Genomic DNA, 26,361 nt, shown 5'->3' with positions numbered 1-26,361 from the left:
TTTCTCTTTTTCTGTCTCTCTCTGAGGGACAAGGCGAATATGACTCGTTGGCACCCATCTGATTCCTTCTCCTGCTGAAGAAATACAAGCAAACCCTCTCTCCCAGGCAGTTAACCTATCTAATTACCTTCTATTTACCACTTTCTAAATCTCTTCTCATCATCTGACAATTACATTGGAGTTGTTTGCACTGGGCACAGCCCTGTTGGTTTAAAAGGCCTGTATTCTCCCCAAGTGTAATCCATTTTTGCAATCTGATTGCCTTTTGGCTGACTTATCAGGTAATCCCTTTCTGCCATGTGATTGCTTCTCTGCTGATTGATTAAATCAGAGTCCTGACCTTCTAAAGGCTCTTTGGGTGTAACATCAGCTGCCATCATGCCCCAAGTCTTTTTTGCCTGGGGCCCTGGACCTGGGCCCCTCATCCCATTTCCCTGAATTATTCTACACTCTGATGCCCAATGGAGTCCTCTGTTGCATTTTGGACATGGGGTTTTAGGTCTTCTCTCACCCTGTCTTCTCACTGTATCTCCATACCTACACTGAGCTCTTAGATGTCCAATTTTTCCACATTGAAAACATCTCCGAGTTTCTCTAGAAGTTCCTTGCCAGGAGGGACCCTGTCTTTCCACATTCATCATTGTCCGGGTGTAAAAAGCATTTGTTCCCACTGTAGCACAGCGTCTTATGATCTCCTCTAAAGGAGCATCTTTGTCTAATCCCCATATAATTCTTTTGCAAATCTCATTGGCATTTTCCTTAGCCAGATGTCTGGTCATTATTTCTGTAGCTGAATTTTCTCCAATAGTTCTTTTGACAGCAGTTTGCAAACGTCCCACAAAATCTGCAAAAGGTTCATTGGGACCTTGCTGTATTTTAGTGAAAGCCTCTCCACGATCTTTCTGTCCAGGAAGGACACCCCAAGCTTTTATTGCAGCCTTAGCAATTTGCTCATATATTGTCATGGTATAATTAATCTGTTCCGAATTCTCTCCATACTGACCTTCACCAGCTAAGTGCTCAAAAGTGAATTGTGTGTTAACTCCTATTTCCAAATTGCATCTGACTTGAATTTTACATAATTCATGAAATTCCGAAAGCCATAATAAATTTTCTCCAGGTTCCAGGCATATCCTTGCTATGGATTTCCAATCATTCGGGGTTAGGACTTCATAAGACAAACCATCTAGTAACATTTTGACATAAGCTGATGTAGTCCCATAAAGGGTACAACCTTTTTTCAAATCCTTAATTTTATTCAAATCTAAAGGTGTATATCTTCTCATTTTATGACCTACAGAATCAATATTTTCAATCACAGGATATGCATGTATAAAATCACTTATATCCTGTCCTTCTCTCTTAGCTTTAACCAATGCTTTTTCTAATCTTGTCATAGGCTTAGGCTGCTTCACAGGCAATTCTGTTTGTGTTTCTGCCTCTTCCTCTCCTCCTTCTTGCTCCACCCATGAAGGGTTAATTGAGGGAGGAGATGGGAGGTGCTCCTGTTGCTGTTGCTCAGAATTGTACTTAACTTCATTGTTATCTGTTTCATCCTTTTCACCTAGTTTAGTTGACACCTCCCCATTTTGCTCCTTCATCTCTTCCTTTAGAATAACATTTTTAAAAGCCATTTGGATTAAATTGTAGGTATGAATTGTATCTTTGGAAACTGAGTTTGATCTGGAACCAAAGGGTAAAATGTCACAAAGGTAATTGTACTGTTCACTTAATTGCTCTCCTACTAATTTCCACTCATCTGGATCCAATTCTTCTTCCAGAGAAAAAGAAGGACATATGACCTTCACAGTTCTTAAAAGTTCAGTAATCTCCTCTAAAATTATAATCAAGCCTTGGCTTTTCATAACCTTGATGATGCTCTCTAAACATTTTCCTTGAACAGAAGGTGTTTGCCCCATTTCACTATAAGAGATTGCTGGTTTAGCCCTTAACAAGTTCCTTATTTATCTATTAGCACGCTCACTTAATCTTTAACAAAGTTTCCTCGTTACTCACGGTTCTGGGTTAGAGAGACTGAGATCTAGATCGGAAGCTTTTCCACTGGAATCAGGACCGTGTCTGTCCCTGTTCGGGCGCCAAATTGCGAAGGTCTGGTCTAGCTCCTCTTGTCAGGATAAGCAAAAGTCCTTGCCCCACGTGTGGACGCCAATTTGTAGCGAGCTATCGTCTCCAGAAGCTGCTGGATCGCTCTCTGGGAAGAGATCTGCTGTGTCTTCTACTCAAATCTCTCCGACAGATTCTTCTTCCTGTAATGAACCGTTGTCTCCAGGCAGTTGCTGTTAACTCTTGTCCAAAGAAGTGACTTCCCTTCCTGCAGAGAGCCCCGTCAAGCCTGATGCAATTCAAAGTCCTCCTCTTTCTCTGAGAGTCCTCTCTTTTATTCTCCCAGAGAATGGGCGTGGGATAATGCAAGGGCTTCTGGGAAGAACCACCCCAGCCAATGAGCTTGCCCCCTCTATCAAGTCAACCTGAGTTCTCACCTTGTAATTGTCCAGAAAACCTGAGTTCTCACTTAATAATCCTAACACCTTCCAACCCCCCCAAGCTAAGAAGCCCCTTCTTCTCATCCTCCCCCTTTCCTCACCCCACCTCCCATGAGGAGGTGGTCCTTCTCCACCTGCGCCGACCCCCTCCTCTGCTGCCTTTCTGTCTCCCCCATCTGACAGAGCCCTCCTCCAGCCCCCCCCCTCGCTAACCTTCCCCAAATGGCCAAAGCTGGGGCGCTCCTGACCGCTCCCTCGCACCTGTGTGGCCGCTGGGCCTGGAGCTCTGGGCTGGGGGCTCTTCTGGCCCTCACCAGCCTCTGGCTGCTCTCCCTCTACGCTGCCCCGGGCGTGGCTCCCACTGGCTCAGGCACCTACTGTGTAAGTGAGCACAGAGCCAATCCAACCAGACTGGCTCCTGAGACCAAGGCTCAGAGGTCAGTCTCAGCCTCCTCCACAGGGCGGGATAGAGCCTGCGAGCCGGGCCCCTCGCTCAGTGGCTCCTGCCTCTCAGCTCTATGGAGGCCTCGGTGGCCACGGGGCCAAAGCGCAGGGAGCAACTTAATGGCCAGTGGGTGTTAGGGCCAGGCCGGGCAGGGACCCACCCACACTTACCAGAGGGCCCAGAGTCCAGCCTGTATCGCTGATGCTCAGGATACAACGCCCCATGCCCGCTGCCCGCCCCAAGACAGCACAAGACGCGCTTAGGCCAGCCCAAACTTTCCCACACAGACAGACCCCGCGCGCCTCCGTGCTCCCCCCTCTAGGTTTTGGGGACACCACTCTTTGCTAGTGCTCCTGGCCCGCCCAGGCGAAAGCAACAACCGGCCCCCACTTTGTTCTGATGTAGTTCTTAATTAGAATCGTAGGCAGGCCCTAGAACCGTCAGCGTGACTGCTTAACGTGCGCGCCGATCAGACCGCTGCACCGCCGCATATTTCTGGGCTTCCGTTTGGGCGAATGGCGAGGGGGGCCTGGAGGCTGAAGGTGTGCTCGTGCTCCCGGGACCAGCCGAGAAACGCCTGTCTCCAGACCGGTCTCCAGGGAAGCCCGCCCAGCTTTGCCAACCACAGAAAAGCCCGCGCTGGCTGCCCAGGTGCCCCTGCTCCCTGAGGAGCTCGGGGTCTCCCTCAGCAGCCCTGGAGCCTCGGGCCTCGGGTTCTCTTCCTCACAGATTGTTTTTATCACGACAACCCCAGGACTCAGTCTGGGAAGAGCTCCTCTTGGAGAGCCGTCCTGGAGGCTGGAGTTCCCCTTTCGGCAGGCAGAGGTCAGCTCCCCGGGACGGTGCAATCTCCCTCGCCCTTCTCAGTAAGGGAAGGCCTTTGTCCGACAAAAGGGACTTTACATTTCCATTTGTGCCCCCGGCCTCCGGCCGGAGTCGGGATGACCAGAGCTCTCCACTCCTCTCTGCCAGAGATTTAGCTTCACTTCTCAAGGGGAACCCGGGGAGGGAGGATTGTGCAGATGAAAATTTACACCGGCAACACAACAAGGAGTTGGGGCGCGTGGCCGTCGCACCTTAAGGGCCCTTGTGTAAGCGCGGGTCGTATCGGCGCAGGCCGGGGCCAATTCTTGCCCACACCCGTGACCAAGCTTGGTCCTGTCCTAACCACCCAAGCTCGCCTCTCCTCCTGGCCAGAAGATGATGGGGAAAGGAAAACTTTCAAGTCTTCAGGGTAAAAAGTCTTGCTTCTCTCTCTGTTTCCAACACTCCCTAGATTGAAGTTACAAAAATGAAAGAAAGATATGAAAACTAAGAGACAGGGGCCGCTAGGGGGCACAGTGGATTCAGCCCCAGCCCTGAATTCAGGAGGGCCTGAGTTCAAATGTGGCCTCAGACACTTAATACTTCCTAGCTGTGTGACCCTGGGCAAGTCACTTAACCCTAATTGCAGGGAGGGAGGGAGGGAGGGAGGAAAGAAGGAAGGAAGGGAAGGAGGGAAAGAGGGAGGGAGGGAGGGAGGGAAGAAGGAAAGAAGGAAGGAAAATGTCAAAATTATGATGTGATGAATGCTTTGATAAGTATTTTGGAGGCTGAAAGTTAGTAAGCTTTGTAAAAATCTAAGGAAAATCCCAATTGCCTCGGCAAAAAAAGAAAAAGAAACTTGCCCAATCTCTGTACAAGAAGGCTTTAGTGAACTTCAGACAAGCATCAAGGTAAGAATCACTTGGGGGAATGGTACAGGACAATTCAGAGTAAAATCCCTCTAAGTTTAAAAAATGTACACACCTCAGAGCTTCAAATTATACACACTTGCCATTGACCATTTGACTAAGATGTTGGAATTAAAGATCGAGAACAGATTTCTAACTGCTCAAGGCTCACTTCTGATCAACAAAATCATTGGGAAGCCTCTTCAGTTTGCGAGTCTCCAGATCTAAAGTCCTCGCTGTGGAACTGGTTACAGATTCTCTCAAAGGTATAATTTAAACACTGCACTTGAAGAAATCAAGAAATTTATAGTAGGGAAGAACTGGAGGGTTTGTGTTTTGTTAGTTTCGTTCTGGGTTTTTTTGTTTGTTTGTTTGTTTGTTTTTTTTAAAGGCTAAACAGAAACATTTTAGACTACTTTCAGTTTCCAAAAGAATCAAAGTAAAATTGGAGTTCATTCACCCTTCTGTTGCTTCCTGATCTTAAACAGCCAGCCAGAAGACACCAAGCAAGCCCCGTTATCAGCCCTGCCATGGGGTAATTCCCACAGTATGCCCAGACAGAGAAAAGCTTGTTTAAGAATCAGGGATCAAGAGTAGCCGATCAATGGAATAGGTTAGGTTCCCAGGACAAAATAGTCAATGACCACAGTAAACTAGTGTTTGAAAATCCCAAGACTCCAACTTTTGGGATAAGAACTCACTATTGGACAAAAACTGCTGGGAAAATTGGAAACTAGGTTGGCAGAAAGGAGGCACTGGCCTACACCTAACACCCTGTACCAAGATAAGGTCAAAAGGGGTTCATGACCTTTATGTCTATAAAGAGTGATATTGTAAAAAAAAAAAAAATTAGAACAAAGGATAGTTGACCTCTCAGACTTGTGGAGGAGGAAGGAATTTGTGACCAAAGAAGAACTAGAGAACATAATTGACAACCAAATAGATAATTTTGATTATATTAAGTTTAAAAATTTTTGTACAAACAAAACTAATGCAGACAAGATTAGAAGGGAAGCAATAAGCTGGGAAAACATTTTTACATTCAAAGATTCTGATAAAGGCCTCATTTCCAAAATATAGAGAGAATTAAATTTATAAGAACTCAAACCATTCTCTAATTGATAAATGGTCAAACGATATGAACAGGCAATTTTCAAATGAAATAAAAACCATTTCTAGTCATATGAAAAGATGCTCTAAATCACTATTGATTAGAGAAATGTAAATTAAGACAACTCTGAGATACCACTGCACACCTGTCAGATTGGCTAAGATGACAGGAAAAGATGACTAATGTTGGAGGGGCTGTGGGAAAACTAGGACACTGATACATTATTGGTGGAGTTGTAAACTCATTCAACCATGCTGGGGAGCAATCTGGAACTATGCCCAAAGGCATGTGTAGACCCTTTGATCCAGCAGTGTCTCTACTGAGTCTATATCCCAAAGAGATCTTAAAGGAGGGAACGGGACCCCATGTGCAAAGATGTTTACAGCAGCCCTTTTTGTAGTGGCCAGAAACTGGAAACTGAGTGGGTGCCCATCCATTGGAGAATGGCTGAGTAAGTTATGGTCTGTGAATGTTATGAATATTATTGTTCTGTAGGAAATCACGCAGGATGATTTCAGAAAGGCCTGGAGAGATTTACAGGAACTGATGTTGAGTGAAATGAGCAGAACCAGGAAATCATTGTACACAGCAACAAGATTTTGTGATGATTAATTCTGATAGCCGTGGCTCTTTTCAGCAATGAGCTGATTCAGAGCAGTTCTGATGGTCTTGTGATGAAGACACATCAACAGTCAGAGAGAGAACTGTGGGGACTGAATGTGGAGCACAACATAGCATTTTCACCCCTTTAGTTGTTTTTGTTATTTGCATCTTATTTTCTTTTTCATTTTTTTTCTTTTTGCTCTGATTTCTCTTGTGCAGCAGGATAACTATATAGATAGGTATGCATATATTGGATTTAATATATATTTTTACTATGTTTAACATATATATTGGATTACTTGCCATCTAAGGGATAGAGGGAAAAATTAGAACATGAGTTTTTGCAAGGGTCAATGTTGAAAAATTATCCCTGCATATGCTTTGAAAATAAAAAACTTTAATAAAAAAATTTTGAAGTAATCAGGGATCAGCTAAAAAGTAAAATATGATATTTTTCTGTGAAGTTTATAAGAAGCAGGGATAAGAAAACAGAAGAAATGGATTTAGCCTTTGAATAACTTAAAAGTAAAAAAGAAAAAAAAAATCACTGGAAAATTACAGCCTCACAGGGCAGCCAGGTGGTGCAGTGGATAGTGCACCAACCCTGAAGTCAGGAGGACCTGAGATCAAATCTAGCTTCAGACATTTAACACTTCCTAGCTGTGTGACCCTGGGCGAGTCACTTAAACCCAATTGCCTCAGCAAAGAAAAAAAAAGAAAGAAAAGAAAAAAGAAAAAGAAATTTTAAAAATTATAGCCTTCATCACACTTTTGTTTTGAGGGGCTTTTTTGGTGCAATTTCTGCTAGCTTCAATTAACATTTCCATTGGTGTTTTTAACAAAATCATATACTCTAAATCAAGAAATAATTATGTTAAAAATCAAAAGATATCTCGAATACAAATCACTATTCACCACTTGACAATGAGGAAATTTTATTAGTAAATCATAAAGGACAACAATTTGCTTTACAATTAGTGAAAGTGATACAGTCACTGGGGAAGACCATGTCAAAGTGGATCGATCAACAGCTTCATCCAAATGTGCTCCTGAAGATACTGTTGTCTGATTTAATCAAATCAATGTGAAATTCACAATCCCATGGCCAACAACCGGAGTCTCGTCATCCCTTTTCAATATGAGTTAATTTTGAAAAGTCAAAGCATAAGCTGATTGATAAGGTGGGCCCTGAAATTTGAAATCCTGGCAGTTAATGGCCTGCGTGAAAATTGAAATATTAGTGGTTATATGGTTACACTTGATCCAAATTGAATCTAAAAATTAAATTAGTATGAAGATTTCTATTCATTTTCAAATCATTAGCAAATGAACTCCCTTTTGATGAGACAATCCAAAAACTGCTAACTGCTTAATTAGACACAATAATTTAGTAACTAAGAAAATATCCCAGGCTTTGTAAAAGGAGAAGCCCACGAGGAACAAAAATCTTTCACAGTCAAAGAAAAAGCGCTTCCAAGTTTCTTCCCCATTTAACTACAGCACCAAAATGTCAGCTGCTTTTATACACCAGACTAGGAACTGAAAAATCCTACTTGGGCTCTGGCCTCTGCCTGGTCTTTGCCAAGGGAACACGAAATGGGTGAGTGAAGGCAGAAGAGAAAGGGAGACACGACCTCCGGGGGCATCCAGGAGGAACTTTGCCTGGTGCTGAATGAGCAGGGTTTGGGGGTTTATTTAACTCCTTTGGAAACCCTAGTGCCTTCAAAGAAATTGAAATGATAAACTGCTCTGGTAAGCCTTTAAGAAGCCAAACAGGACAGAAGAGCAATTAAAAATTGTGATAAAGACTGGGATTCATTAAAATGCGGATTCTTAGGACTAGAAGAATTAAGCGAGCAGAAGCGAGCAAGAAGCTTTGATCCCCCAGAAATAAATAGGATTCAGAAAAACGCCCTGACAAGCTTTGTCTAAGTGCCCTTTCCCCAATCAATATAAACTCACAAAAGGAATTTCCCAAGACTTTGAAGAGTTAAGTGAAAATTTAACAAATACATATTAACTAATCGATTAATCTGAAAACTAACTGAAAACAGCAGGGGTTTGGCTCAGGTTTAAATAGTCCTGCTAAAGGCCTTTGTTTAAAGAAAATCATAAAAAAAAAAAATTAGTGAGAAGCTTTTCCTCTCCCAGGTGTCAAGCAGAAAGCCTCTGGATAAGGGAGAGGTGCCTGTGAAGATACATGGGTAGGGTTGAGTTAAGAAAATAAAAAGAATTGACTTTGCATTTGAGGGGATTTAAAGAAATAAAGAAATAGTTATGGGGGGCTGGGAGGGCCACCCTAGCTGAACGTGACCTAACTGAAAACTCGGAGCTCCTAGAAAAACTGAGATTTAAATGGCATGATTAGGAATTATAAATCTGGATTTGATCTGGTCAAAATTTTGTTGGGAATCTACAGAACTGTGGCAGATACAAAAGAGAATTAACCCATCATCTTTATATATCAGAAGGGGATAATAAATGATAGCGTCCATCCGCAAGGCTGTGGGAGGAATGGGAGGGTTCTAAGGGGCTGGCAGAGGGAGCAGTGCGGAAAGGCTGATTGTCCTTAGCGGCCTTCAGACTAAAACATCGTAGAAAGGATAAGACGCCGAAGCTTTCCGAAGAATAAGGATTCGCTGAGATAAAACCTGAGGAGTTTGGTGTTCGGTTGGAAAACCAAAACAAAATCAAAAACTCCCAGTATCCTTTAGGCTTCCAGTTTCTCTTGCTACTTGGAATCTGGGAGAATATCAAACACGGTTAGAAAATCAATTCTCTTTTCATTTCATACTACTGTGGGAGATTGTTCTAAATTATTGTAAAATACTGAAAAAGCCCACTTCCCTGCAATTGTAAAAATTAGTTTTAAAAATGTCAAAAAGGGAGCAGCGAGGTGGATGGAGCACTGGTCCTGAAGTCAGGAGACCCGAGTTCAAATCTGGCCTCAGACACTGTGTGTGACCCTGGGCAAGTCACTTAATCCCAACTGCCTCAGTTAAAAAAAAAAAAATGTAAGAAAATACCTTTTGCCTTAAAATGGAGAATTCCTGTGTTTTAACAAGAAGGCTGAGGAGCGATTCCCCCCCCCCCACAAGCACTGATCTAAATGTTGTCGGTGTGTTTGGATAAAATTATAACGTCTTATCGTCCACATGAAAGAAAGAAAGTCTAAAACTGGGAATGTTTACTTTGAACTCCACTAAATTGATGTCATTGGTTAATATCAGCTTTGTATCTGATGGGTTAGCAAGGTTGTTGCCCGATATCTCAGGACTGGCCCTTCCGCCAAAGAGAAAGGAAAGAGAAGGGAAAAGGCTCCAGGCTTCCCATTCCAGGCTTCCCTGAAATCACAGTTAGCAAGTGGCTCAAGGGGGAGCTGAGAAATCAAAAGGAAAAGAGGCTTGCTGGAAATGCCCCGAAATCATCTGGAAGCAGAAGCGCCCTTGCTCTGATGTGAATCACTCCCTGCTGGACAGCTCCAGAGGCTGCAGCAGGTATCACAGCATGGGATGGAGGAGTAAAACAGCCACGCAGACCCAGGGAGGAAGGCAGCTGAGAACCCCCCCGTTTCCTCTGTAAGACAGCTGAGAACCCCCCCGTTTCCTCTGTAAGACAGCTGAGAACCCCCCGTTTCCTTTGTAAGACAGCTGAGAACCCCCTTTCCTCTGTAAGACAGCTGAGAACCCCCGTTTCCTCTGTAAGACAGCTGAGAACCTCCATTTCCTCTGTAAGACAGCTGAGAACCCCCCGTTTCCTCTGTAAGACAGCTGAGAACCCCCCTTTCCTCTCTAAGACAGCTGAGAACCCCCTTTCCTCTGTAAGACAGCTGAGAACCCCCCTTTCCTCTCTAAGACAGCTGAGAACCCCCGTTTCCTCTGTAAGACAGCTGAGAACCCCCCTTTCCTCTCTAAGACAGCTGAGAACCCCCCCCGTTTCCTCTGTAAGACAGCTGAGAACCCCCCCGTTTCCTCTGTAAGACAGCTGAGAACCCCCCCGTTTCCTCTGTAAGACAGCTGAGAACCCCCCGTTTCCTTTGTAAGACAGCTGAGAACCCCCCTTTCCTCTGTAAGACAGCTGAGAACCCCCTTTCCTATGTAAGACAGCTGAGAACCCCCTTTCCTCTGTAAGACAGCTGAGAACCCCCGTTTCCTCTGCAAGACAGCTGAGAACCCCCGTTTCCTCTGTAAGACAGCTGAGAACCCCCCTTTCCTCTGTAAGACAGCTGAGAACCCCCCCGTTTCCTCTGTAAGACAGCTGAGAACCCCCCCGTTTCCTCTGTAAGACAGCTGAGAACCCCCCGTTTCCTCTATAAGACAGCTGAGAACCCCCCCGTTTCCTCTGTAAGACAGCTGAGAACCCCCTTTTCCTCTGTAAGACAGCTGAGAACCCCCCGTTTCCTCTATAAGACAGCTGAGAACCCCCGTTTCCTCTGTAAGACAGATGAGAACCCCTGTTTCCTCTGTAAGACAGCTGAGAACCCCCCCGTTTCCTCTGTAAGACAGCTGAGAACCCCCGTTTCTTCTGTAAGACAGCTGAGAACCCCCGTTTCCTCTGTAAGACAGCTGAGAACCCCCCCTTTCCTCTCTAAGACAGCTGAGAACCCCCGTTTCCTCTGTAAGACAGCTGAGAACTCCCCCGTTTCCTCTGTAAGACAGCTGAGAACCCCTGGTTCCTCTCTAAGACAGCTGAGAACCCCCGTTTCCTCTATAAGACAGCTGAGAACCTCCATTTCCTCTGTAAGACAGCTGAGAACCCCCCCGTTTCCTCTGTAAGACAGCTGAGAACCCCCCCTTTCCTCTCTAAGACAGCTGAGAACCCCCGTTTCCTCTGTAAGACAGCTGAGAACCCCCCCGTTTCCTCTGTAAGACAGCTGAGAACCCCTGTTTCCTCTGTAAGACAGCTGAGAACCCCCGTTTCCTCTATAAGACAGCTGAGAACCCCCCGTTTCCTCTATAAGACAGCTGAGAACCTCCATTTCCTCTGTAAGACAGCTGAGAACCCCCATTTCCTCTGTAAGACAACTGAGAACCTCCATTTCCTCTGTAAGACAGCTGAGAACCTCCATTTCCTCTATAAGACAGCTGAGAACCCCCATTTCCTCTGTAAGACAGCTGAGAACCCCCCCGTTTCCTCTGTAAGACAGCTGAGAACCCCCCGTTTCTTCTGTAAGACAGCTGAGAACCCCCGTTTCCTCTGTAAGACAGCTGAGAACCCCCCCTTTCCTCTCTAAGACAGCTGAGAACCCCCCTTTCCCCTGTAAGACAGCTGAGAACCCCCCGTTTCCTCTATAAGACAGCTGAGAACCCCCCCGTTTCCTCTGTAAGACAGATGAGAACCCCCGTTTCCTCTGTAAGACAGCTGAGAACCCCCCATTTCCTCTCTAAGACAGCTGAGAACCCCCGTTTCCTCTGTAAGACAGCTGAGAACTCCCCCGTTTCCTCTGTAAGACAGCTGAGAACCCCTGGTTCCTCTCTAAGACAGCTGAGAACCCCCGTTTCCTCTATAAGACAGCTGAGAACCTCCATTTCCTCTGTAAGACAGCTGAGAACCCCCCCGTTTCCTCTGTAAGACAGCTGAGAACCCCCCGTTTCTTCTGTAAGACAGCTGAGAACCCCCGTTTCCTCTGTAAGACAGCTGAGAACCCCCCCTTTCCTCTCTAAGACAGCTGAGAACCCCCGTTTCCTCTATAAGACAGCTGAGAACCTCCATTTCCTCTGTAAGACAGCTGAGAACCCCTGGTTCCTCTGTAAGACAACTGAGAACCTCCATTTCCTCTGTAAGACAGCTGAGAACCTCCATTTCCTCTATAAGACAGCTGAGAACCCCCATTTCCTCTGTAAGACAGCTGAGAACCCCCCCGTTTCCTCTGTAAGACAGCTGAGAACCCCCCGTTTCTTCTGTAAGACAGCTGAGAACCCCCGTTTCCTCTGTAAGACAGCTGAGAACCCCCCCTTTCCTCTCTAAGACAGCTGAGAACCCCCCTTTCCCCTGTAAGACAGCTGAGAACCCCCCGTTTCCTCTATAAGACAGCTGAGAACCCCCCCGTTTCCTCTGTAAGACAGATGAGAACCCCCGTTTCCTCTGTAAGACAGCTGAGAACCCCCCATTTCCTCTGTAAGACAGCTGAGAACCCCCCCGTTTCTTCTGTAGGACAGCTGAGAACCCCCGTTTCCTCTGTAAGAAAGCTGAGAACCCCCATTTCCTCTGTAAGACAACTGAGAACCTCCATTTCCTCTGTAAGACAGCTGAGAACCTCCATTTCCTCTATAAGACAGCTGAGAACCCCCATTTCCTCTGTAAGACAGCTGAGAACCCCCCCGTTTCCTCTGTAAGACAGCTGAGAACCCCCCGTTTCTTCTGTAAGACAGCTGAGAACCCCCGTTTCCTCTGTAAGACAGCTGAGAACCCCCCCTTTCCTCTCTAAGACAGCTGAGAACCCCCGTTTCCTCTGTAAGACAGCTGAGAACCCCCCCGTTTCCTCTGTAAGACAGCTGAGAACCCCTGTTTCCTCTGTAAGACAGCTGAGAACCCCCGTTTCCTCTATAAGACAGCTGAGAACCTCCATTTCCTCTGTAAGACAGCTGAGAACCCCCCGTTTCCTCTATAAGACAGCTGAGAACACCCCCGTTTCCTCTGTAAGACAAATGAGAACCCCTGTTTCCTCTGTAAGACAACTGAGAACCCCCCCCGTTTCCTCTGTAAGACAGCTGAGAACCCCCCGTTTCTTCTGTAAGACAGCTGAGAACCCCCGTTTCCTCTGTAAGACAGCTGAGAACCCCCCGTTTCCTCTGTAAGACAGCTGAGAACCCCCCGTTTCCTCTGTAAGACAGCTGAGAACTCCCCCGTTTCCTCTGTAAGACAGCTGAGAACCCCTGGTTCCTCTCTAAGACAGCTGAGAACCCCCGTTTCCTCTATAAGACAGCTGAGAACCTCCATTTCCTCTGTAAAACAGCTGAGAACCCCCGTTTCCTCTGTAAGACAGCTGAGAACCCCCCTTTCCTCTGTAAGACAGCTGAGAACCCCCCGTTTCCTCTATAAGACAGCTGAGAACCCCCCCGTTTCCTCTGTAAGACAGATGAGAACCCCCGTTTCCTCTGTAAGACAGCTGAGAACCCCCCATTTCCTCTGTAAGACAGCTGAGAACCCCCCGTTTCTTCTGTAGGACAGCTGAGAACCCCCGTTTCCTCTGTAAGAAAGCTGAGAACCCCCATTTCCTCTGTAAGACAACTGAGAACCTCCATTTCCTCTGTAAGACAGCTGAGAACCTCCATTTCCTCTGTAAGACAGCTGAGAACCCCCATTTCCTCTGTAAGACAGCTGAGAACCCCCGTTTCCTCTATAAGACAGCTGAGAACCTCCATTTCCTCTGTAAGACAGCTGAGAACCCCGCTGTTTGCTCTATAAGACAGCTGAGAACCCCCGTTTCCTCTATAAGACAGCTGAGAACCCCCATTTCCTCTGTAAGACAGCTGAGAACCCCCCCGTTTCCTCTGTAAGACAGCTGAGAACCCCCCGTTTCTTCTGTAAGACAGCTGAGAACCCCCCCCGTTTCTTCTGTAAGACAGCTGAGAACCCCCGTTTCCTCTGTAAGACAGCTGAGAACCCCCCGTTTCCTCTGTAAGACAGCTGAGAACCCCCCGTTTCCTCTATAAGACAGCTGAGAACCCCCGTTTCCTCTATAAGACAGCTGAGAAGCCCCGTTTCCTCTGTAAGACAGCTGAGAACCCCCCGTTTCCTCTGTAAGACAGCTGAGAACCCCCGTTTCCTCTATAAGACAGCTGAGAACCCCCCCGTTTCCTCTGTAAGACAGCTGAGAACCCCTGGTTCCTCTGTAAGACAGCTGAGAACCCCCGTTTCCTCTGTAAGACAGCTGAGAACCCCCGGTTTTCTCTGTAAGACAGCTGAGAACCCCCCCGTTTCCTCTGTAAGACAGCTGAGAACCTCCATTTCCTCTGTAAGACAGCTGAGAACCCCCGTTTCCTCTATAAGACAGCTGAGAACCTCCATTTCCTCTGTAAGACAGCTGAGAACCCCCCGTTTCCTCTGTAAGACAGCTGAGAACCCCCCGTTTCCTCTGTAAGACAGCTGAGAACCCCCCCCGTTTCCTCTGTAAGACAGCTGAGAACCCCCATTTCCTCTGTAAGACAGCTGAGAACCCCCGGTTCCTCTGTAAGACAGCTGAGAACCCCCATTTCCTCTGTAAGACAGCTGAGAACCTCCATTTCCTCTATAAGACAGCTGAGAACCCCCCCGTTTCCTCTGTAAGACAGCTGAGAACCCCCCGTTTCCTTTGTAAGACAGCTGAGAACCCCCCCGTTTCTTCTGTAGGACAGCTGAGAACACCCCCGTTTCCTCTGTAAGACAGCTGAGAACCCCCCCGTTTCCTCTGTAAGACAGCTGAGAACCCCCCGTTTCCTTTGTAAGACAGCTGAGAACCCCCCCGTTTCTTCTGTAGGACAGCTGAGAACACCCCCGTTTCCTCTGTAAGAAAGCTGAGAACCCTCATTTCCTCTGTAAGACAACTGAGAACCTCCATTTCCTCTGTAAGACAGCTGAGAACCTCCATTTCCTCTATAAGACAGCTGAGAACCCCCATTTCCTCTGTAAGACAGCTGAGAACCCCCCCGTTTCCTCTGTAAGACAGCTGAGAACCCCCGTTTCCTCTGTAAGACAGCTGAGAACCCCTGGTTCCTCTGTAAGACAGCTGAGAACCCCCGTTTCCTCTGTAAGACAGCTGAGAACCCCCTTTTCTCTGTAAGACAGCTGAGAACCCCCCATTTCCTCTGTAAGACAGCTGAGAACCCCCCCGTTTCCTCTGTAAGACAGCTGAGAACCCCCGTTTCCTCTATAAGACAGCTGAGAACCCCTGGTTCCTCTGTAAGACAGCTGAGAACCCCCCCGTTTCCTCTGTAAGACAGCTGAGAACCCCCGTTTCCTCTATAAGACAGCTGAGAACCCCCCTTTCCTCTCTAAGACAGCTGAGAACCCCCCCGTTTCCTCTATAAGACAGCTGAGAACCCCGCTGTTTGCTCTATAAGACAGCTGAGAACCCCCGTTTCCTCTGTAAGACAGCTGAGAACCCCCGTTTCCTCTATAAGACAGCTGAGAACCCCCCTTTCCTCTCTAAGACAGCTGAGAACCCCCCCGTTTCCTCTATAAGACAGCTGAGAACCCCGCTGTTTTCTCTATAAGACAGCTGAGAACCCCCGTTTCCTCTGTAAGACAGCTGAGAACCCCCCGTTTCCTCTGTAAGACAGCTGAGAACCCCCGTTTCCTCTATGAGACAGCTGAGAACCCCCGTTTCCTCTATGAGACAGCTGAGAACCCCCCATTTCCTCTGTAAGACAGCTGAGAACCCCCCATTTCCTCTGTAAGACAGCTGAGAACCCCCCCTTTCCTCTCTAAGACAGCTGAGAACCCCCCCTTTCCTCTCTAAGACAGCTGAGAACCCCCCCGTTTCCTCTATAAGACAGCTGAGAACCCCTGGTTCCTCTGTAAGACAGATGAGAACCCCCGTTTCCTCTGTAAGACAGCTGAGAACCCCCCGTTTCCTCTGTAAGACAGCTGAGAACCCCCGTTTCCTCTATAAGACAGCTGAGAACCCCCCCGTTTCCTCTGTAAGACAGCTGAGAACCCCTGGTTCCTCTGTAAGACAGCTGAGAACCCCCGTTTCCTCTGTAAGACAGCTGAGAACCCCCGGTTTTCTCTGTAAGACAGCTGAGAACCCCCCCGTTTCCTCTGTAAGACAGCTGAGAACCTCCATTTCCTCTGTAAGACAGCTGAGAACCCCCGTTTCCTCTATAAGACAGCTGAGAACCTCCATTTCCTCTGTAAGACAGCTGAGAACCCCCCGTTTCCTCTGTAAGACAGCTGAGAACCCCCCGTTTCCTCTGTAAGACAGCTGAGAACCCCCCCGTTTCCTCTGTAAGACAGCTGAGAACCCCCATTTCCTCTGTAAGACAGCTGAGAACCCCCGGTTCCTCTGTAAGACAGCTGAGAACCCCCATTTCCTCTGTAAGACAGCTGAGAACCTCCATTTCCTCTATAAGACAGCTGAGAACCCCCCCGTTTCCTCTGTAAGACAGCTGAGAACCCCCCGTTTCCTTTGTAAGACAGCTGAGAACCCCCCCGTTTCTTCTGTAGGACAGCTGAGAACACCCCCGTTTCCTCTGTAAGACAGCTGAGAACCCTCATTTCCTCTGTAAGACAACTGAGAACCTCCATTTCCTCTGTAAGACAGCTGAGAACCTCCATTTCCTCTATAAGACAGCTGAGAACCCCCATTTCCTCTGTAAGACAGCTGAGAACCCCCCCCGTTTCCTCTGTAAGACAGCTGAGAACCCCCCGTTTCCTCTGTAAGACAGCTGAGAACCCCCGTTTCCTCTGTAAGACAGCTGAGAACCCCTGGTTCCTCTGTAAGACAGCTGAGAACCCCCGTTTCCTCTGTAAGACAGCTGAGAACCCCCTTTTCTCTGTAAGACAGCTGAGAACCCCCCATTTCCTCTGTAAGACAGCTGAGAACCCCCCCTTTCCTCTGTAAGACAGCTGAGAACCCCCGTTTCCTCTATAAGACAGCTGAGAACCCCTGGTTCCTCTGTAAGACAGCTGAGAACCCCCCCGTTTCCTCTGTAAGACAGCTGAGAACCCCCGTTTCCTCTGTAAGACAGCTGAGAACCCCCGTTTCCTCTATAAGACAGCTGAGAACCCCCCTTTCCTCTCTAAGACAGCTGAGAACCCCCCCGTTTCCTCTATAAGACAGCTGAGAACCCCGCTGTTTGCTCTATAAGACAGCTGAGAACCCCCGTTTCCTCTGTAAGACAGCTGAGAACCCCCGTTTCCTCTATAAGACAGCTGAGAACCCCCCTTTCCTCTCTAAGACAGCTGAGAACCCCCCCGTTTCCTCTATAAGACAGCTGAGAACCCCGCTGTTTTCTCTATAAGACAGCTGAGAACCCCCGTTTCCTCTGTAAGACAGCTGAGAACCCCCCGTTTCCTCTGTAAGACAGCTGAGAACCCCCGTTTCCTCTATGAGACAGCTGAGAACCCCCGTTTCCTCTATGAGACAGCTGAGAACCCCCCATTTCCTCTGTAAGACAGCTGAGAACCCCCCATTTCCTCTGTAAGACAGCTGAGAACCCCCCCTTTCCTCTCTAAGACAGCTGAGAACCCCCGTTTCCTCTGTAAGACAGCTGAGAACCCCCCCCAGATGTGGTTTTCAATTGAGAAATGGCCGCTTCGTGCTGGGAGAAGAGCGGGTCGCGTCCCGGAGGCCCCGGGAGAAGCTCCCCCAGCCTGGCTGCCCGGCCCCGGGGAAGTCGGCCAGTTTGAGGAAGTGGCTTTGCCGCTCCAGGCCAAATGGGAGGAATTGATGAGTTATACTTCCAATATAGAGGGAGTCCCCTCTAAGTTCACTTGGGGAATCCTGAAAGTTCATGAATATTAATGAGAGGGAAGCTCTATTTTGCATCCACTGCTGCCTCTCCGTGTGAACTGGTGTTCAGTGTAGGTGAGGAGACGTCTAACGTGCCATTATTTTGGGAGGAAGGAGCACTAGAAGGGCCCGATATTTCGGAAGACTGGGAAAAAACCAAATTTCCAGCCGTAGCCCGGGGCTGCCAAATGTGAAGTTTGGCTCTCTGAGCACGGTCCTCTGGGACTTGAATGGGCCGCGCTTCTGAGTTAGGATCCCAGGGCCAAGCGTCTGATCCCTCTCGTTGCCCAGAAGTGGGCCGTGCCCTGCCTCGGGGGCGGCTGCCCCTGCGCATCCCCCTCTGGGAGGGCGAAGGGCACGACCAGCGCTGGCTGGTGACCCCGGCCCTGCCACAAAGCAAACGGAACTGCGGGAGGGGATCGGCGCCGTCCCTGCCTTCTCCCTCACGTGGCGAGGACGCCTGGCATTTTCACCGCTGCTGACTTCTGCCCACACTACCTAGCGAGGATGCGTCACCAATCATAAAGAGCACGCCGTCTCACAATCGCCAGGGTATTTGTTTTTGGCGACTGGAGACAGGGCTCAGCCCTGGGGAATGGGAGGAATGAAACAATAGCGTGCGTTATTCTGGAGCATTAATTAATTAGTGATTGAGAACTTATCTAACCGCTGGAAGCAGGCCTTAGGAATCAGTCTTGATGTTAAAAGTTTGACTACTTAATAAGAATGTCCAAAAGAATTGAATTCCCCCATATTTCTGGGCTGGAGTTTGGGCTCTTGCCCCAGAACGGAGGGGTGGGGGTCCCAGAAGCTTTACGATGTCCTTTGTGCCCATAAGCCAAGTTAAAACCAGACTTTTTTTTTGGGGGGGGGGAGGATAAGGCCATTGGGGTTAAGTGACTTGCCCAGGGTCACACAGCTAGGAAGTATCTGAGGCTAGACTTGAACTCAGATCCTCCTGACTTCAGGGCCAGTGCTCTGTCCATTGTTTCAGAGCTGCCCCAACACCAGACCTTCCAGAGGTTAACTCTCTGGTCACAGGGCCCAGAACGAGCTCAACGGCAGCCTACTCTCCACCTTTGCCAACTGCTCTGTGTGCCCAGCTCGGCCCTGGCCACTGAGGAGCTCAGGATCTCCCTGGCCCCGCTAACCTTGCTCATGGCAGCTCTGCTGGGACTTCCCGCCTCAGTTTCTCTCTCTTGTCTCAGCGTCACACTCTCCGCCTTGTCTCAGACCCCGGCTCTGGCCTCTCTCTGCACACTCCTTCTCTGGCTCCCGTGGAGTCAGTGACTCTCTCCCCCACTTTCCCTTACTGCCAAGGATCCCCATCCTCCCCACCCCCATCACCAAGATTCACAACCCCTGGCATGCTCAGTCCGGCTCATCTCTGCACCCTCTCCATCCTGGGCCTGGCCCAGAAGTTCTCTCCTGAAGTACTGCGATCGCCCCCCCCCAGTTGTCCCCTCCTCTCAGTTTTCCCACCTTCTGCAGAGATTGCCCCCCACCCCCCTGGCGGCCTTCCCCTCCAAGACAGCCTCCATCCCAAGGAGGCTCTAGAAGAGAGACGGAGGCCATTCTGCCTGACTTACGTCACACGTACCACAGGCTGACCTCGGACCATTTCTTGTGACCTCAAAGCCCACGACAAAGGGCGGGCGACAAAGTGGCAGGTGCGGACCCAGGCGCCCCGGGCCACGGGGTACTCTCACCGGAAGCAGCCGTGGGACTCGGCAGCTCCCTGGTGTCAGCCTTTTAGGGGTCACACTGCTTGCCTCCACGTGGGGAGGGGGCTAGAAAAGGTGCCCTGGAAATTGTCTGGTCACCCAACCCTGGCCTGGTTACCGGATCCCGCCCCACGGTGGAGACGCCAAAAGGTACCAAGCCCCAGAAAAGCCGCTTCCTCTCCCCACTGTGCACACAAGGTGCGCGCTCAAAGACAACATGAAAGAACTGCGAGATGCCCAAGTTAGAGAAGCGCCCAAGGCTCACAGGGACTGTGTGTCTGACCTGCAGCCGAGCCTTCTGGGCTCACATTGGCCCACTTGGCCGCGGTGGGACGCACTCGGGCCCGGTGGGACGCGCTGTAAGGCGCCTCCAGCACAGCGATGTCACTGAGAGCCTCTTCCGGAACCACCAATCTCCATCCACTCTGAACACCCCTTGTTAGTGCGTGGTTGCCTTGAGGATGGGGACGTTTGCTTTTCCTGGAACCCTCGGGGCTTAGCCCAGTGCCTGACCAGGGCCCACGAGCTCCTGCTGACATAGTCTGGTTTTCCAGACAGTGAAGGAGCGGGGCCGGGCCTCGGACATGGGCTTCTGTCGTCGGGCCAAGTTCGGCGCCGCCTGGCGGGGACACGAGCTTCCTCGGCCGCAGGAGCGAGGCCGGGGATCCTTAGCCCATAACTAAAAGAACGGGGTCTGACACCGGCCCGGCCCTCGTGGTCAGACAGCAGCAGCATGGCTATGAATGGGGGAGGGGCCTGGACCCAGCCAGACACAGGGACAGATGACTAGAGACAGACGTCTGATCACCTCGGCTAGGAACGTGCCCAGTACTTGATCCCAGCCAGGAGAGAGAAAGCTCTGTGCTCAGCAGCCCCCCCCCCCCATTCCACTTTTGCCTAGAAACGCTACTGAAGCCCCACTCCCGGGGCCCTGGGTCCTCCAGGCTAACACAAGGGCTGCCCTATGCCATTCAAAGCCCAGCACTGACCCCGCCAGCCCCGGGGGTGGGCCACGGGCAGCCCGGCTCACTTCTCCCTCTTGGGCAAGCTTGTCCTGGCCAGTCGGGGGCCCCGACCTTCCAGTCCATCCAGGGACCAGGGAACTGTCTCCCAGCTGCCCTGCACCGGGGAGCGCCCTGCACCGGGGAGCGCCCTGCACCGGGGAGCGCCCTGCACAGCCCTGTGCCTCTGTGTCCCAGGTTGTACCAGGGAGCCTGCGCAGGAGCACCTGCACTGCTGCCACGTCAGCTCCAGATCCGCACCCCCCCCCCCGCAGCTCCCTGCCTCTTACACTCATGAAGACACAGGAAAGTCATGTGACTTTCAGTTCTATTCCTCAGGCACATGACTCTGGACAGAGTCACATCCGGAGGCTACAAGGGATGCAAAGGGATTTCTCGCGGCGGGACTCTGGGGTGGCTAAGAAGGGGCCCCGGCAATGGCTGCCCTCAGGCCAGCAGGACCAGTGGCTGGGGCCCTTCCAAGGGAGACTGTGGTCTGCTGACCGTCAGAAAACCAGGAGCACTCAGTGACAGAATTCAAATTCTGGGGGGGCTCTGTGGTCACCCTGCTGGCAGCCCCCTACTTCCCAGTGCTCATGAAAAAAGGGACCACTTTTGTATAGCATACACAAAAACAGGCCCTGGAGTGTCCCGCAGAGCGGGCCGGCCCCGGGGGGCAGAGGGCAGAGTGACTTCACCCCTCGGGTCTAGAATGAGCCAGCCGGGGCAAGATCAGGGCTTCCTAGTCTGGAGCCCAGGGAGCCACCTGGGAGGGGGCCTTGAAGGACCCTTTCTTTTTACTCATTCCTAACTAACCTAACATAGATTTTCCTTCAAAGGTGATTTTTAAAACCCAACCAGCAAATAGGAGTCTAAGCAGGCTTGGCCGGGGGCCGGGACGCCCAGAAGGCTGGAGCCTCTGGGTCAGAAAGGCCCCCTCCCACAGCGGGTTCCTGCTGAACAGAAGCCACCTGTGGCTCCCCCAGCCCAGGCAGTTCCTCCCCCATTCCGCAGGGCCCGGGCACTGACTCGGAGCACAAAGCCGGGCTGCCGTTCTAGTGGGGCCAGGCTGGGCCAGCCTCTGGGGCAGGACTGGGCTGCCCCTCCCCCCTTTCTCCATCTCCCCGAGTTTATGAGGACCATCGGCCACCTGGGAGTTCCTGACATGAAGAGCCCCCTTCCTTCTGCCCCCCCCATAGCGTGGCTCTGCCCCCCCTTGGCTCTGCTCTCCCCACCCTGGCTCTGCCCCCCCTCGGCTCAGCCAGCCCGGGGCCAGGAACAGACGGAGGCAGAGGCAGAGGCAGGCGGGCCATGCCCAGGCCAGCTGACGGCCTCGGAGTGGCTGACTGGTAGGATGGGCACCCCTGGGAGAGTGGGCTCTGGGCACTTCTGCCAAGCTCATCGACACCCCATCTTCTCTGTAAACAAGGGGCACGGCGCCCCCAGCTGGCACGGCTGAACAAGTTGGGGTGGAATGCTGGATTCCTGGGACTCCCGGGCCAGGGAGTGCAGCGCACAAAGGGGGACCCCCACCCAGGGCTGAGCCCCCCAGGGAAGGCAGCCTGAACAAATGCATGGAGGAAGGGGCGGTGGGAGCCCCTCGGGCCGGAGGAGGGGCACCCCCAGGGCCTTAAATGCCCGGATCCCGAAAGGGGCCACTACAATTTGGGGAGGGGGAGGGCTGGCAACCGGGAGGGAGAAGATGGCCCGGAGGGGGCGGGCCCAGAAGCGGGCGGGCCAATGAGGAGGCCGCGGTGTTCGGGGCAGTGGGGGAGTGAGGGGCTCCCGCGGGCTGGTGGCGGCGGAGTGGAGCAGCGCGGACCAATAGGAAAGCTGTTGTGGAGGTGGAATTGACAAGCCTTGGCAACTGATTGGAGGGGGGGGCAGGGATGGCTTCAAGGTTACTAAATGTCTGGGGAGGCTCGTCATCCAACAACAATAGGGAGCGAGCCCCCGCCGCCCCCGCCCCGCGGCTCCCGAGCCGCCCCGCCCCCTCGGGAGCCCAGGCCCCAAGGGAAGGTGCCCCCCCCAGCCAGAGCCCCTCGCTGGGGAGGGACTGATGGGGGGGGCCGGGCCGGGGACGCCCCCTCCTCACCAGACCCGAGCCCGGACACAGGCTGAGCCTGGAGGGCCCCCCCAGTGACCACAAGCAAGCCTTTCCCCCCCGGGGACTCAGTTTCCTCCCCCCCCCCCGCCCCCCACGCCCCCTCCCCAACCCTTCCCATCCCACTCGCCTGGAGCCGAAGGTCTCCCACCTGGCGGCGTCGCGGCGGCTGCGGCTGCGGCGGCGGCGCCCCCCGGTCCCGGTGGCGGCCCCAGCCCCGGCCTCGGCCTCGGCCTCGGGGGCCTCCGCGCTCAGGGCCTGGGCCGGGCCGGGGGGCAGCGCCTCGAGCCCCCCTTCCTCCTCCAGCTCGCCTCCAGAGCCCTCGGCCTCGGGCGCCAGCTCGGCTTCGGGCTCGGCGGGGGGCTTGGCTTCGGGCTCGGCGGGGGGCTCGGCTTCGGGCTCGGCGGGGGGCTCGGCTTCGGGCTCGGCTTCGGGCTCGGCGGGGGGCTCGGCTTCGGGCTCGGCGGGGGGCTCGGCTTCGGGTTCGGCTGGGGGCTCGGCTTCGGGTTCGGCGGGGGGCTCGGCTTCGGGTTCGGCTTCGGGTTCGGCTGGAGGCTCGGCTTCGGGTTCGGCGGGGGGCTCGGCTTCGGGTTCGGCGGGGGGCTCGGCTTCGGGTTCGGCTTCGGGTTCGGCTGGAGGCTCGGCTTCGGGTTCGGCTGGGGGCTCGGCGGGGGGCTCGGGGGGCGCCCGGGCTCGGGGGGCGCGCGGGGTCTCGGAGCGCCCGGGCCGCTCGGAGGGGCCTTCCCGGGGCCGGTCGAGGCGCGCGCCCCCCGGCCCCACTGGGCCCCGCGCCGGCGGCGGGAGCGGCCTCGGGGGAGGACCCCCAGGCGGGCCCATGGCGCGGGACGAGCCGGAGGCGGCGGCGGGGCCGGGGACGGCGGGCACGGGGACGGCGGGCACCGGGATCGGGACCGAGGCGGCCGTGACGGGGACGGCGCCGGAGGTGGGCGGGGGGCGGCGGGGGCGGAGCGGCGGCTCGTGGCCCGCGCGTGCTCCCGCCCCCTCCTCTGCAGGGGGCCTGCGGCTCGGCGCGCCCCCGCCCCCGGCACGCCCCCGGCGCCCGCCCCGCGCCGCCGGCGCTGCCTCAGTTTCCCCGCCGCCGCCTCCGGCCGCCTCGGCCTCGCTCCGTTCGCCCCCGTCGGCGACAACGGCCGCCGCGTCCGCCCATCCTACGCGGGAAGAAACTGAGGCTCCGAGGGGAGGACCCCATCCGCCCACGACGCCCGCTGGAGGCGGGAGAAGAGCGAGTCCTCCCCCACGAAGCCCTCCCCCCACCTCCGGCGCACGCCCCACCGGGCGCCCCGCCCCGCGCCGCCCCGCCCCTCCCAGCTCCCACAGCCCGCGGGTATCGAGCCCCAAGTCCGGCCAGCTCGATTCCGGGGGGGTCCCCGGGCCCCCCACCCCGGCTCGGAACATCCCCCCCCCCCCGCGTAGCCCCCGAGCCCCCCCCCGAAGCCCGGCCAGCCCGATTCCGGGAGCCTCCCCCTCCTCCCGCGCGCAGCCCGCGAGCCACATTCAATGCCAAGTTCAAGCAAGGAAAAGACACTGGGCTTTTCTGGGTCCGGGAGCCCCTGGGAGCCCCTGGGAGCCCTGGTCGCCTCCGGGGCAGGGATGGAGGGGTCAGAGCCCTCGTCCGGGGGCCCGGCAGCCCCTGGGAGTCCTCAGAGGGACGGGGAGCCCGCCGCCGGGGGGGGGGGGCACGGGAGCTTCCCGGGGAGCGCGCCGGCTTCTTCCCCCCCTTTCCCCGGAGCCAAAGTGCCCGGACTTCCCAGCTGCACTCCTCCGGGCTGTCCTCCGGGCTGTCCCCCGGGCTGTGCCCCCGAGGCTGCAAAGGCTTCCAGGGCTGGAGCTCGCGCTTGTCCCCCCCCCCCAGGTCCGGATCGGCTCCAGGGGCACTTCTAGAACGCCGGAGGCCCCCAGATCCCGCCCTCCCGAAAAGTGGCTCCATGCACTGGCGGAGCTGGCCCGGGGCTCCGGAACCAGGGGAGGCCCTGAATGACTGGGGGCCAGACTCGAGGCTCGAGGGGACTCCTGGGCTCCAGCCGCTCCCGGGGTGTTGGGAGGCCCTTGCTGCGCTCCCGGGGCCCCCCACTCCAGGGACAGGCCCCGGGCAGGACCCTGTGGGGCCTGTGGGAGCAGAGGCCAGCGGGGTGCAGTGGCGGGGGGAAGGCTGCTGTCTGCCTGGCACCCGATGCCAGGCCCTGGCGGGGCGCCCTGGGGGCGGCTACTGCAGAGATGTGGGGAGTGGGACCCAGACGCCCCAGCGCAGGCTGTTTCCCCAAAACACGGAGGGAGCCGGCTGGTTTAACCCGTCCGGGACCGCCCTCCTCCCCCAAGCCCACCACAGACTCTCCGTGCCCAGGGCCCGCCACCGGGGTCCCCCCCCTGAGAAGTGCCGCTGGGGGGGCGCTCGGGCCTTCTCTCCCAGCTCCACTTGAGAGCTGTCCAAGAGTGCTCTAAGCACCACCCTGGGTTCTGTCACCTGCGGTGGCTCCCTATTACCTCTGGGATACATAGGAAATCCCCCAGGAATTCTAAGCCCTTCCCCGAGGGCTGGCTTTTGCCTCTGGGTTCCCACGTAGGGAATGGCAGCCTCCGAGGCCCAAGGAGGACATCAGGAAAAGTGGCGGCCGGAGGCCATCCCAGGGGAGGCGCCAGTGTCGAGGGCAATTCTGGGAGGAGAGGCCTCCAGCGGGGTGGCTCTAGGAGAGGGAGGGGCCCCCCAGGGAAGGGGGTAAAGGGCGATGAGAACGGGGGCGGGCCCTCCCTGGGGAGTCACAATGGGCCCAGGGGGCTTGGGAGGTGAGAAAAAGGGGGCGGAGACCGGGGAACAGCCGAGCCCAGGCCAGAGGAGGGGAGCCTGGCTGGGAGGGGGACCACAGAGAAGGAAGCCTCCCCCTCCCCTGGCGGCTGGCCCCGCCTCCCCGGGAAGGAGCCTGGGCAAAGGGCCTGGGGAAGGAAGGCCCGGACCCCAAAGGCCAGAGGCTGAGAGTGAGGAGGCTGGAAGGGCGCCATCTAGTGGAGCCCGGCTAAAGTGCCCCGGGGCTGTGCAGAGGGGGGGGGGCACAGCCCCCAGGCCAGCCAGGCCACATTTCAGAACAAAGGGAGGAACAAGCTGCTCTCCCAGCCCAGAAGCACAAGACCTTCCCAGGTGCTGGAGGAGCTGCCGAGATAAGCCCTAGCGGGGGGAGAAGGCCAATCCGGGGCCCAGCTGCAGCCTGGGCACATGTGCCCTCCCTCCCACGCCCGGGGCCCGAGGGAGGCTGCAGAGGCACCTGGCTTCCCGCCCTGCCCCCCAGTGCTCCCTGCCCCCCACTCCCATCTGTGCTCCCGGCCCCTTCATTGCCCTCGGGCTGGCCCCTGGGTGCTCTCTCCCTCTCCCTGGGGGGCTGCTCTAGGCTGGGACTGTGACGGATGCCCTGAATCCATGTAGCCAGTTAGATTAGCTTGCGCACAGGATGTTTCCCATGAAACTCAGAAAGAACGGCAGGTTCAGGGTCCTCCCAGGCGGGGCCCAGGGAGCCCTTTCTCCCCATTCAAACGTGGGAAGTCGCTGTCCTTGGTCGTTCCTGGAGCACTGATACTGAGCCTGGCCTTGCTCCCAGCCCAGAGGCTCGCCCTGACCTCGAGAAGCTCTGGGGACCGAGCCCAGACAGAGAGGCTGGCCTCCGGCCTCCCTGGGAGGGGAAGGGCCCAAGGTCTCTCCCCCCACGGCTGGAGCCC

The 26,361-nt window shown here is 53.8% G+C and overlaps 1 protein-coding gene across 1 annotated transcript in view; it reads right to left on the bottom strand.

Moving 5' to 3' along the window:
* Window positions 1-23,552, bottom strand: part of TRANK1 (tetratricopeptide repeat and ankyrin repeat containing 1) — a 58,648-nt gene extending 35,096 nt beyond the window's left edge. Inside the window, 1 exon segment of the mRNA XM_074284589.1 lies at window positions 22,769-23,552. Coding sequence (XP_074140690.1) covers window positions 22,769-23,475 — 707 coding nt within the window. The 5' untranslated portion in view covers window positions 23,476-23,552.
* Window positions 23,553-26,361: the final 2,809 nt, after the last annotated feature.

The sequence above is a fragment of the Sminthopsis crassicaudata genome, chromosome 1 (genome assembly GCF_048593235.1).
Source record: "Sminthopsis crassicaudata isolate SCR6 chromosome 1, ASM4859323v1, whole genome shotgun sequence".
NCBI lineage: Eukaryota > Metazoa > Chordata > Mammalia > Dasyuromorphia > Dasyuridae > Sminthopsis > Sminthopsis crassicaudata.
Note: the sequence above shows the minus strand (reverse complement) of the source record. Positions and strands in the feature narration are given on the sequence as shown.